At 41.0% G+C, this 13,224-nt stretch overlaps 1 protein-coding gene across 1 annotated transcript in view; it reads right to left on the minus strand.

The window, feature by feature from the left end:
- Nucleotides 1-13,224, minus strand: part of LOC104125256 (ankyrin-2) — a 69,135-nt gene that overhangs the window by 18,558 nt on the left and 37,353 nt on the right. Inside the window, exons 17-18 of the mRNA XM_035893240.1 lie at nt 10,961-10,982; nt 935-6,715 (exon numbers count right to left, since the gene is read on the minus strand). Of these exons, the coding sequence (XP_035749133.1) occupies nt 935-6,715; nt 10,961-10,982 (5,803 nt within the window). The remainder of the gene's footprint in view (nt 1-934; nt 6,716-10,960; nt 10,983-13,224) is intronic.

Below are 13,224 nucleotides of genomic sequence, written 5' to 3' on the forward strand. Positions count from 1 at the left end.
ATATGGCACTTCATATTATGGTTTGTATTTGAGATATTGTTAATTTAAGCGTCTTTGACCCTTTTGACTAGGGAGCAATAGAAAATACTTACAATGAAGGCCAGGAAAAATCAGATGTTCATTCGTCAGTCTTCATTTATTTCGGTAAGAGTGAGACTGACTGTTCCTCCCATCCCCAAAGCTGATTTGAGGATGGCAGAATTTGAGCTTTGATTTTCCCTGAATGCACACATGGATTGCGATAGCTCAGATTCAGAAAATTGCTTAGGGTTAATGATATAGGCATGTTTCATTTTAGCTACTGGATTTCCATCGGCTACTCAGCAGTAGTACACAAGGAGGTGAGAGGAAAACCAAACACCAGAAAACTTGTACTTAAGTTACTGGTGATACAGAATTTTCTTGAGGCACAGATCATCAAAGAAAGGAACGTGAAAAACAATTGTTTAGAACTTCTGCGGATTTCTTTAGGTAACAACTCAAAAGCAAATGAATTTGCCTGTCTCGGTTTCAATCAATGCCCAAATATTTCATTGTTAGTAAAAATTAATAGTTAAGAATGGGGCCAGGGAAAGCCAAAAGCCAAAATGCGCATGACCTGAGCAATCAGTTTTATGGTAGAACAATACATATTTTTAGAAGTGTTTTTGTGCGTTAAGGTAACACTTCCCACAAGCATTCATGGTTTGCAATCTTGAGATTGTTTCACAGACAAGAAAAATATAGACACAACACAAAAAACCAAACACAGCTCACAGGGGATAAAAAAAAAAAAATAAAAAACCACAACTAACCACCAAAAGCTTAAAAGAAAATGCCACACACGTTACACGTGTATACAAACGTACACACACACACCCCAAAGAAAACAAAAAACCAAAAAGTTTAATTCATGACATGCGTCGCACAGGGAATCCCAGTCGTTGGCAAATACCTTCAGCATGGTCATGGACATTTTCATCAGGGATACGTTCAATCTGAGTCTCTACAGACTCATCCCAAATGGGTCTGGTGTCAAAGATGTCTTCAGGAACTGACTGCTGAGTCTCACTGGATGGCATATTTTCAATAACTGAAACTTCTAGGGCGCTACTGCTTTCATCATCTGAAACTAATTCTTGTTCTCTCTCTGACTGCGTGAGTCTTTCCACTAATTTAGAAGCTTCATCGCTAATTTCTTCAAAGAATTCTATGGAGTTTTTGTAAAGGTCAAAAAAATGTTCCTTACTTTCTTTTGTGGGACTAAAAGCACCGCGGGAGGCTGTAGTGCTTCTGCTTTTAACTGGCAAGCGTGATGAAAATACCTTAGGTCTTGCTGTCGTTGCCTCATCTGAGTCTAGCTCAAGCTTCATCTCTCTCTCCCTCTCCCTGGCCTCTGCTTCTGCCTCAGCATAACTCCTAGCTTTTATTGAACGTTTAGTCTTTGGGTCCATGGGAATACTTGCATCAGATTCAGATTTACTTCGGTTATCTTGTTTCATGGGTAGTTTGCTTGTCACGTCAAGAGCTTTGGGTGACTCTAGCTTGCCGACAGACGCGTCTGTGGATGTATATTGTTGTTCAGCTTTTTGGAAAGCTGCTTTGACAGGAATTTTAGACTTTGGTTTTGCTTGGTCATCTTTTCCTTCACACTGCAAACTGTCTAGGAAGCCATCTGTGGGAAGGCTCTCGCTTTCTGCTTGTTGCAAGGATTGCGATGCAGCAGCAGCTGTTCTTACAGGAATTTTGGATTTGCTTTCACAAGAAGGCACTCTCTCCATTAGAGCAGTAGGGATTTCAATCACAGATCTCTGTTCCTCTGGTGAAGAGTCTGGGGACTCGTCACCCTGTTCGGAACAAACTAATCTAGTGACTTTGGAAAAATCCAATTCATCTTCTACTACAGACTGCTCCGGAGAGATAGGGCAAGGCACCTGACTGCTATCAACCATGTCAGTCTCCGTCCCGGAGAGGGGCTCAGCTTCAGAGGCAGCGGTTTCTTTCTTTGGTGATTTTGAAGAAGCTGAAATACCCATTTTAATGGGAATTCTGGATTTAAGATCTGCTTTTGCAGTGCCTATGCTGACACCTTCACCTGTCATTTCTTCTGATTTATCACTAGACTCAGATGCTGGGGTCGAACATTGCAATGGATCTTTTTCTTGTGCATCTGGGCTCTCTGATTCTGAAGGTGAAAATGGATCCGGGGAGCTCTTCAGCTCAGAAGATTCCACCTCTGCTGCTTCTTTCACTTCTTCAGAAAAAGAAACTTCTTCCTGAGGCTGCTGCCCCATTTGGAAGAAGTGAAAGCTCTCATCTGGATAGTTCCTTTTGGTCATGTCGATGGCTCCACTTCTCGTCATTTCAAACAACTTTCCTTCCTGAAAAAGAAAAGGATTTTGTTCACTAAGTGGCGTCCCTTCCTCGGTGGGTGTTCTGGCTGGTGTTGTATCAGGTGTTGTGCCTTGTGATCGCCTGTCTACCATCAACCCAAATATCTTTTGTTCCTCTTCTTTCACCCGAGCTTCGAAAGCTTCATCATCTTCACGTATTTCACTCCACATGTCAGAATCCACGTCCGTTTTAGTGATGACGACTTGACTTATCAATTTCTCTGTTTCATCTCTTACATCCCCAAGGGCAGAGTCAGCTAATTTTGTGGAATCTGATGCTGAAGACCCTTGTGACATTGTCTGAAATGCATCCTCTGGTTTTGGCTCTATTTCCATATATACTTCCTCTGAAGAGTGATGTTCACCACCTGTGTCTCTGCTAAGTAAAGCTTCACCAGCCTGATCTTTTTCTTCTTCAGTGGAATAGCTTTCCCTAGATATCAGACCTCTACCAGATCCTCCTACCTTACTTTCAGAGTCAGTAAAGAAATGTTCAGAAGACACATTTTCATAAGGGCTTACTATATAGGGAGCACTACTTTCGGCAGCATCCGCTACACAACTTTCAAGTTCCACTGTTTCAGTGGTAAGGGATGAATACTCTGGTAAGGGTTCCTCAGCGTGACTATCTCTTTGAGATGTTTTGAAATCTGCATCTGGTTTTCCCAAATCACTTCCCAAAGCAGGATGCCCAGTGGTATCATCTGCAGCCAGTTTGCCATCTCGTTGTACAGAGTACTCGGTGGTGCTGTGTCCACAAGAACCATCATCTAGTTTCTCAGACACAGCTCCTGTAGAAACGAGACCTACGTGTGTTAACAACACGGTGGTTGTAACATCTTTTTCAGCAGTATCATTTTGCTGTAGTGTTAGTGAAGACTCAACATGAACTTCCTTTTGAGAACCGTCACCAATGGAATGACACAGGATACCCCCAGACTGTGTGGCTGGGGCACTGGGACTAACTGTCTCACTGTCATCTGTACTGTCACATTTTGATTCATTGGTTTCTGCTGATGCACAACCATCGGAATGACAAGTGCCTGATTCTCTTATGGAAGCCTTACAGCTGCCCCCAAGGAGAAGTGGTTCCTCTTTGTCATCTTCTGTTGGCTTATCCTGTTCTGTTTTAACTGCACCTATCCTGATCGAGCATTGTTTTGAATCAATGGGTTGAAAACCTGCTTCGTCGGGGCTAGAACTGGAGTCAATACTGGATGGCAACGGTGAGGGCGGCTGCACTCGGATCACAGGCTCCATTAAGAGGCCTGAGCTGGCTTCCTTTTTTAGCTGAGTCAATTCTGGCTCACTTTCTGAAGAGGAAGAACTTTTTCTAGATTCGGCCGCAGGCATCACCACTGTGGGTATATCTTTTTCTTCTACAGCCGTTGACTCTGGTGCTTCAGCTTCGCATGCAGCTTCTGAATCAGCAACTACAGAAGATTCATCTTGCTTACAATCCTTTTTGCAATCTCTCTTCTGTTTCGCTTCTTGCTCTAGTTCATCAAACATTTTGATTTTGGTCACCATTTTAAACATCTCCTCTTCAGGGGTGAATCTCTTCTTTGGTTCACTTTCTGAATCATCCTCTGGTTCTTCACTGACTTCAGGGATCATCGCCGACTTTGGTATGTTTGACAGTGCCTGCGAGTCTGCTGTTTTAGGTGTGATTTCATAGCTAATTTCTTCAGAACTAGGAGTTTCAGGTGAAAGAGGACTTTTCCCTGAACTCTCCATGAGGGACGTTTGCTCTAGACTGTCATCATCAGCACTTCCCTCAGGGTCACGGAGAATCCTGGAACGCACCGATGCCAGCTCTGGGCAGGTTTCTCCTTTGCTAAGAACAGACTGAAGAGGACCCTGCCCCAAAATACCAGCCTTCACTGTTTGTTCTACAGGGCTACTTTCAAGGGAATCACGGCAGGGAGACTCTTTCATAGGACTGGGCTCCAAAGAATCAGGCGTTTTGTGTGATGAGTTATCTTCTAGCACTGGGCTTGCTTCCAGTGAGTCTTTATGACTTATAGCCAAAGAGTCATCTGCAACTGGGCTAAAGCTTTCACTATCATGGCTAGCAAGTGAAAGTTCCAATTTCTGGGGACTTCTAACCACAACACGGCGTTCACAGGTTAAATCTTTTTCTTTCTCTAAAGCAGTGTCATGTGTTTCAGAAGACTTAGTTAAATGTGCAGTGGTTCTGGATTCGTTATCCCTGCTAATATCTTTCATAATGGAAGCTGAGCTACTTTCTTTAAGTTTATCAGCCTCTTCTTCAGAGGCTGTAGGTACATGCTCTTCTGATACATGGTCAGAATGAGACTTACTAGTCTCAGCAACAGCATCTAGCTGTCTTTCAGTAATACCTTTTTCATCTTCCTTGGGAGAGAGTTCCTTCGGAGAACATGTTTCTGCTGTTGTGTGTGCTCTAGCTGCTCCTTTAGCTTCTTCAATTTGCCTATCGGTTTTCTTTGGTGAGAATGAAAGGCTTTCAGGGCTTGTTTCTGGAGTCTCTGCCAGACCCTCATGCTTATAACTTTCCTCCGAGCTGATCTGAGGGGTTCCGTCAAGTAGGCTACCTGGAGAATCAGCCACACCTTCGTGTTTAAGGCTCTCTGAGCTCCCATCAAAAGCAGCACTTTGCAGAGAAAGAGCAGGAAGGAATCCATCTTTCACGTACTCTGTGGGAAAAGCAACGCTGAAAGGACTGGTCAGTACTTGCTCCAGGTTAAGCTCTCCCTCCTCTGTCACTGAAAGGTGTCGGAACTGTTGATATTTGTCATTATCCTCCAGTTCTTCCTTGATGACATCAGAAAAGTCTGTTGAGGTTTTTCTGTCAGGGCTGATCTGGAAGTCAGTATCTCCTTGGTCATCAGAAGTCCTGCCCTTCACAACCACTGTATCTTTGGCACTTTCATCATCAAATACTGGAGGGAGAGGTTCAGTTGGTTTTTTGCTGCTCTGCTCTTTTACCTGCTCTTTACCTATAGTTTTCTTGGTACTTTCGACAGTAGAAGTTTGCATTTTTCCTTTTTTTGATTGCGGCTCTTTCTCTGCTTTTAATACCGTGCTTTGTTTGTCCTTCTGTTTGTCTGTCTTGTGGCCTGGTACTCGCCTCGTTTCACTTTGTGAAGAAATTGTTTTTCTCCGGGTTGTTTCCTTCTCAGGGAGCTGTTGCTTCTGTTTGACAGATTTGTGCTCAAACAGCCCAGATATGTTCTTGGATGGGTCTTGACCTGACTGGAAGGCTTTCATCAGTTCACGGACTGACATGGTCTCCTCAAGTCTTTCCGTCTTAGAAGAAGGCGAAACAGGCGGTTGGGCTTTGTGTGCTACTGTTTTTTTGACTTGCACGGGTCTTTTAGAAGCCTTTTCAGCAGTGCCTTCTCTTGTTTGAATTCTGACAGGCAGTTTTGACCGTATTTTTTGTTCATCTTCCACTCGTTTCTGAAGAGCTTTAACTTTATCTTTTATTGAGCCGATAGGGGTTTCCTCTATAACAGGGGATACAGCTTTAGCCTCGGGAGCAGCTGTCGGCGTTAAGCCAGGCTCCTCACCCAGTGGTTCAGCTGAAGTGAGCTTCCTTAGTCCTGGTTGTTCTTCGCTGCTGTGCACCTTGCCTTCCTTTTGCTTTTGCTTATCTCTTAATTTTGTCCTGACTGGCTTTTTAATTTCTAAGGCTGGCTTGTGTGGCTCCTGCGGACTTGGTGTTTCAGTTGTTGGAGACTCTTGTCCTTCTTTTTCAGAATCCCTGCTTATTACTACAGCTTCAAACCTCTCTTCTACTAAGTCTTCTTGTAAGGCTTGGGGCTGTACCTCGTGAAGAGAAACATATGTTTTTAAATCCTCTGTAAGGTAATCTACCATTCCTGTCATGTCTGGCTTCTCCTTTTCTGTTGTCCCTTTGTCTACCCTGATTTCTACACAAGTAGGTTCGGTGACTTCTGAAGGAGCATTTCTTCTGGCCTCTTCAATTTCTTCATCACTGACAATGACCCATTCTTCTTCTTCAAGTTCTTGTTTGGAAAGGGTCTTCTGCAATACATGTTCTTCTCTGGTATAGGATCCACCTCTCAGAATTTCATTTACTTTTTCTAAGTCTTCTTTCACTCTTTCGACTATTTCAAAAGGCTCTCCTGGCTCTTCTTCAGTGGGTTTTTCAAGATCTTTCACTTTAATGGAGCCTGATTTATCAGAAGGGTCAGTTGTCAAGATGGCAGTCATTTTGATCAAATCTTGTTTCATCTCAGAAACTTCAGACAACAGGTCTGGGCTGGCTAGTACAGGGACTTCATTAACCAGATGGCTTTTCAGGACAGATGTTTCTGTAGATTCTGTCTCGTCATCTTTGATGCGAACGAAAAACATTGAAAGTAAAATGGAAATCAAAAATAGAGATTGGAAAATGTAATCAGGACTGAAAATGACAGTCTTTGGTTGCAGTGGTAGGAAGGTCAACAAAATGGGCCGGGAATGGTGGATCCACAAGATCTGAGGGTACAAGAGCAAAGCAAAGCTAACGGGGGGTGGGGGGGAAAAAAAAAAAAACAAACAACCAAAACTGAAAAGGAAAATGGCAGGAAATAACTTGCTTAACTTTATCACTATAGCACAACCACACATACATTATCGAAGCTGTACAAACCAAATCAGGACGCCACTAAAAAAAAAAAGCCCAAAACAACAACAACAGAATTTAAAATTAAAAACAGAAGAAACACAGTGAAGTTACACAAAGATAGGCATCTCAAGATTGTTCAGATGTTACAGACCAATGTTCAAATAAAAATAAACAAGAAAAAAGGGGGAAAGCATTAGAACTGATTGAAAGTCGATTTCCTCTAAGAGAAAGCCAGTGTTAGCAAACTGTCAGAATAACATTGGGTTAACATCTTTTTTTTTTTTTTTCTTAATGCCCAAAATAAAAAGGTAAAAGTAATTCTGCAGTAATCTAAAATATGATCAAAAATGTAGAGATCTGAATCAGCTGCAAACCGGCATTTCATCTAAGGGGATTTCACACCTAAACAATGAAACAAACATTCTTTTGTTTAAGAGGCATGGTCCTTTCCTTGGAACATCCTCATTGACAACTAATGAATTGACTGAGGAAAGAGACGACAGAGAAGTAAAGGAGAGATAATAAGAAAAAACTGTGAATCAACTTAGAAGTGATTTCAAAGTTTTAAAAAATGTAATGTATGGCAACCAAAAATCAGAGACAGTCACACTAGACACATACGTACAATTCATGTAAGGCAAGTTATTTCCATGCAAAGCAAAGGTGTGGCAAATGCTTCTGGGTATGTAGCTTCGGTTAAAAAACAACAGCTCTAAAAATTAATCATAGAAATCAAAGATACATGAAAATATTGTTAAAACATACTGTGGTGAAATATTTGTCTAATCTGTGCAATCAATACACAGCAAGATGGATGTAGGTAATTCCCATTACGCCATAACTGCTTGCTGGGAATATTTAATTTCAGGAAGGACTACCAAAAAACATACATTGAAGAGAACGAAACGTTGGAGGACTGAGGCGAGTTACGAACAGAATGCAATGCTTAGAAATCATAATTGTACATTTGTCTTTTAAAGGCAGTACCTCACATAAAACCTGACGCGTTTCTACACCCCAGTCTAAAAGTCGGAGTAGTAATGCACATAAGGAGAACCTAAGCAATACATCTGTATTTCTTTGTCAAATACACCCATTTTGCTACACTATTCTCTTGTGTGTAATGAATGCTAAATGCTTGCGTTGTACATTAATTATAACCAGATTGCTGGGGGTCATTTTGGTGCTGAAAATTTGGTGCTTTGGTGCTGCTGGTTTCCATGTGAACCATCTAGTGCATACTGAAATGCTGTCTAGTAATTTTGTAGGTTTGTAATATGTAGTTTCATAAATGTCAAATGAATGACTATCTCACTGGCCAAAGAGTCAAGTTAACTAGCCTGAAGCAAAGGAAGTCCAGTGGGAAGACAAACACAAGGACTACCCAAAGAGCGTGTGGTTGGCAGCAAGAACACTTGCTGGGGTTCTTGCAGAGTGAGGAAGCAGCAGCAGAATTACTGCTAGAGAAAAATAAGAGACCTTCTAAACTGTCAGGAATGGTCAATAGGTGTCAGTGAATGCAGCTGGTAGAGTGCAGGATGAGGATCATTAAGGATGGGCAGTGCAGTCATTAACATCCCAGACCAGTAGTCTTCCCTGCCACACTACAAGCCTTTGGCTACGCCGTGGTTGGCCTCCCTCGCACCTGCGCTGAAGTGTTTCTTGTATGACAAAGCTGCTCATTCTGCCAAGGAAGATGAGTGCAGCACAACGGGTTTGGTGGCTGCTCTGTCTCTCACAGCAACTTTGAAAACAAAAGTGCAAATGGTTGCTTCTGAGAGTAATTTTTTGGATTAAATAGAACAGCCGAAACAGAAGGTGCTGATAAAATCTCTCTGTTTATTACAGTCTTCTGGAGGTTCTGTGGTTTGATTTTATCACTTGTTTCTTCAGTGGGAAATTGTTTTGGCTTCAGTAGAGTGGATCTTGAAACTAAGTACCTCGAACTGCTAAGCTCTTCTTGGCTTGCCCTCCTTCTTTTGGGTTCTTCTTCTGAGAGCTGTTCACTTGTATTAACTCTTAGCAGACCAGGAAGGACTGGACTCCATGGCCAAATGGTAAAGTCTCTAATGCACTTTTCAGACACACTGGTTCTAATCCTGGTTCTGGCTGAGACCTTTAAGGTCTATTCATGAAGGTGAATTTGGCAGTATTTTGACATGGGTGAGATTTTCTGCTTTGTCGCATAGATCCATTTCCCTTTACATAAATAATTATTCCCAAACCAAGAACATGCACGTGTGAGTCCTCGTTCTTACTGCACAGTAAAACTACTGGGCCAAAAAATCAGTCATTTGTATATTACCTCATTGCAATTAAAAGTTATTTAAACTAAAGATTGGCAGAAGTATGAGGGAACTGGGCCAACTGCCTGAAAACACATTGCTTGGTTGTAAGTATATTTTCCAGCAATTTGGCTATCATTTCATGAGCCATCTCAGTGGTCTTTAAGCAGGCACTGGTTGTGTTTGTTAATTATACTTTCAACGATTCCTGGGAACAGTGTCTGTCTCTCTCAATCTCCTGCTTGCAGCTGGTTCTACCTAATTCTCAAACTAATTCTCCATTAAGCCGAAGGAAGAAGTAGCAAAGCTAAATTGCTATCTGACTAGATTTTCCTTCATCCAGTATAAGAGTCACCAGAAATTCTAGCTCTGTGCCATGTTGAATTTAGATGAGTCTGTGACAGCCACAACTGAGCAACCTCACCAAAGCTGCATCCCACCACCTTCCTTAGGGTGGGGATGTTCACCACCACATTGAGCAAATAATTAGGTGGCAAGGGGAGCATTCAAGCCCTTTTTCACCTGTATGTTTTACTGGTCTGTTGAATTCACCACTTCCCATGGCCAAGGTGAATCATGGGGCAACTGGAATTCCACTCTGCTGGCTATACTATATTGTGTCTTTTCCACCTTGATGAAATTGGTCATCCTGGTGTAAACAATAACGAATTAGAGAAAAAATCTGAAACTAACAATGCAGTTAATCATGGTGAATACTATATCCCACCAGGTTATTAGTTACTTTGAAACCCTAATGTCCTTTATTCTCTAGAGGAAGCATTTCTGCTTTAAACAAGGGAGGTTATAGGGGACTGATCATCCATTTGATCTTCAGGGACATGGTGCTGTTGTCTTTCCAATTAAAACATGTACATTAAACCTCAAGAATAAATAACCCTCAAAATGCAATGTAGAAAAAAAGGCAAGACATTGCACTTTAAACTGGAAACAAGACAGAAGCCATTCTTTTCCTAAACATATTTAAATCATCACTGCATTTGAAAACAGCTCTTATTAGAGATACTCTTCAGGCTGAATATATATTTGTTTGGGTTGCATCTTTGGCATTGCGAACCACTCACCCTCAGTTTCTAGCAATGATGGCCTGATTCTGTATATACAAAGGGTATATATGCTGCACCAAGCTTAACAGTCATATTTCCAGCCATATTTCACCACAGTACAGGGGGGGGTGGGGGGGGTGGGAGAAGGGTTAAACACCCTGAGTACTTTGGACAGTATCACTTTTTTGCATGGTTGTATTTCATGAGTGTAATGAAATATATTGGAGTCTTAATTCAGTTTTCATTAAAAGTGATACTGTCATTTATCCCAAATATGAGGCAACAACGCGTGTCAACAAATGGACAAAACAAAAAAATGGAGGGATGAGCATTCGTACAAGCAAAGTAGCAATAGCGGGATCACTAGGGATGTCAAAGGAAAGTAAATGCTTAGATGAACTGTTTTAAACTGTAATACTTGTTAATTTATACATTAAAATGTATTTAATTGGATAGCTGCTTTGGTATTAAATTGTTTTCTATTACATTTTTAGAGTATTGATGTTATTAGCACTAGCAGTTAAAGCTTAGCTCTCTTTCATGCTTATCTTTATTCTTAACTGTCTTTCATACAAATCCCATTATAACACTTTCAAAAAAAAAAAAAAAAGAAAATCTTACTTTTTTCTGAAGTCATATCAACCTGGAAGAGAAAAAAGGGGGAAATTTAAAAGTTTGAATATAATCAATACAGATAAAGTCACTAGTGAAGTAGTACAGGTTGAGTCAAATGCACTAGATGTATGGACACACACAGATTCATTGACTTAAATGGACCAAGAATGTACTTAAAATAATGGTAAAAGCATGGCTTAATTTATTTAGTGTTTGTAATAACAGAGAAATGGTTGCTTTGCTATAGTTATGGTCAAGAGGAGACGCAAAATGTTGCAATGTATTTTCTTTAAATGTGACTAGCAGTATAGAGGACCCAGACTTCTGTATTACTGGGGATGTTGTTGCATCGCTTTTAATTTATTTCTTCCTGTCTAAAGCAAAAAAGTCCAATAGGGCCATCTGAAGGCATACGTCCCATCTGGAAGACAATGAATGTGCTTTACATATAGTTTCGTTGTACATATTCATTCTGAGATTGCATTTTTGCCTCCATACGTTGCGATGATGGAAAGCGGGTGCAGAAATGATTGCCGACCTGCTACTGCCTAAGGCAAGAACTAGGACTCGATGCCACTACCAGCTACCGATACCTCTATGTGGAAGCAGGGTTGGCCCTCAGAGGCCACCTTTTTGATTTTTCAGAGTGTATTTGGGTATAGATTGAAAAAGCCATACGATTTTACTGGTACTCAGAAGAAAACACAGCCCTTGCCAAAAAGCATTTACAAAATGCAATGTCAGACTACGAATGTTCAAGCAGCACATTTCTGAAGATGTTTTGTAGTTTTCACTTGTTTTCAGTTCTGCTAGCATAATCCTTTGTCCACACAAGCAAAAAAAAAAAGATTTTTGTTGGGTAAATTTGGATATGCGAAAGTATGCAAAGTTAGAAGCAGCACTAAACCTCTAATTCCCTAAACAAACTTGTGGTGGTAGGAGGACTGGTGGGATGTCATGGTTAGGTTAACGGTTGGACTCGATGATCTTAAAGGTCTTTTCCAACCTAGATGATTCTATGACTGCGAGGAATGAAAATCAGCTATACAGTACAGCTGATACAATACACTGTGTACGTTAAAGCCCCCAAGAGAGTTTTTTCGTGAGTGTTGAACAGGTTTCACTTGTTTAAAAGTATTCTTTATAATGAGAAATGCAAGAGATTGTCTCAGTTAAGATGGTACTAATTCTTGCTTTTTCATAAACGAATACCAGTAAATCACTGGCAGCTCTTACATGTCCATGCATGATGCCTTGCAAGCAGTCAGGCTCGCAGTGTTAAACATCACGCTTAGCAGTGTGTATTACAGATCCATAACTGTATGAACTCCTCTGATGCACAGATCGCCCTAAATGCAACCTAGGATCCCTTGGATACTTTAATTCCCCTTACTTTAAGTTCCTCCAAATGAGGCTGGAATTATATCAGCAACAATAATATTATTAATATTATAATGAATAAAGTAAAAAAAAAAGTTAAAATGGAAGCCATCAATGAGCTTGACTTTTTGTGCTTTAGTTTCTTATATAAAAATATAACAAGTCACCAGTCATCAATGTTTGGAAAAATAATTTTCTAATATCCTTTATGCAGCTTTTACAAAGCATCAATTTGTTAAAAGCAACTTTTGGGGGCTTCACTGGGAATGCGTAAAAAAGCAGTACAGAGGCTAAAAGAATTCATTTTGTGCTTTTGGTATGAAATTGAACGATCCCCTGATAAGAAATGTTACCTGAATGCATTACTTCTGAATGAATATAGCGGGCGTTAGCGTAAAAACTTTGGCCGTGCTTTCACTAGACAGTGCCTGTACTTCAGCACGGGCACAGGAGCGCTATTACTATTTCTGTAATGATGATAGGAAACTGCAATCCATGCAACAAAACTGCTGAGCTCTGTTTCGCTGTTCATGGAAAAGATGCCCACCCCTCTGGGGAGCAGGCTGTTCTCACCGTGCCGGCATTCTTGTTTCCACGGCTGAACATCATCAAAATGTGGGGATGCCTTTCTAATGTAGGGGTCAGACTCTTAAGAAACATCTGCAACTGCCAGAAGGGGGCTGGCAATGCACTTTTCTCCATTAAGATGCAATCCAGTTTAGGCTAAAGATGAAAACTTTGCACCTTTTACTTGGGGTCAACTGACTTTTAACTTCGGGGTTAACACTGATTCTGTACTGGACTTAGGTAACCCGACTCAGAAATCTGTAAGACCCAGCCTGTTGGATGTTATACATGGACAAGGTTTGTGACTTGCAGCCCTTTCGGGT

The sequence above is a fragment of the Egretta garzetta genome, unplaced genomic scaffold, assembly GCF_000687185.1.
Source record: "Egretta garzetta isolate BGI_Z169 unplaced genomic scaffold, ASM68718v1 scaffold1644, whole genome shotgun sequence".
Taxonomy (NCBI): domain Eukaryota; kingdom Metazoa; phylum Chordata; class Aves; order Pelecaniformes; family Ardeidae; genus Egretta; species Egretta garzetta.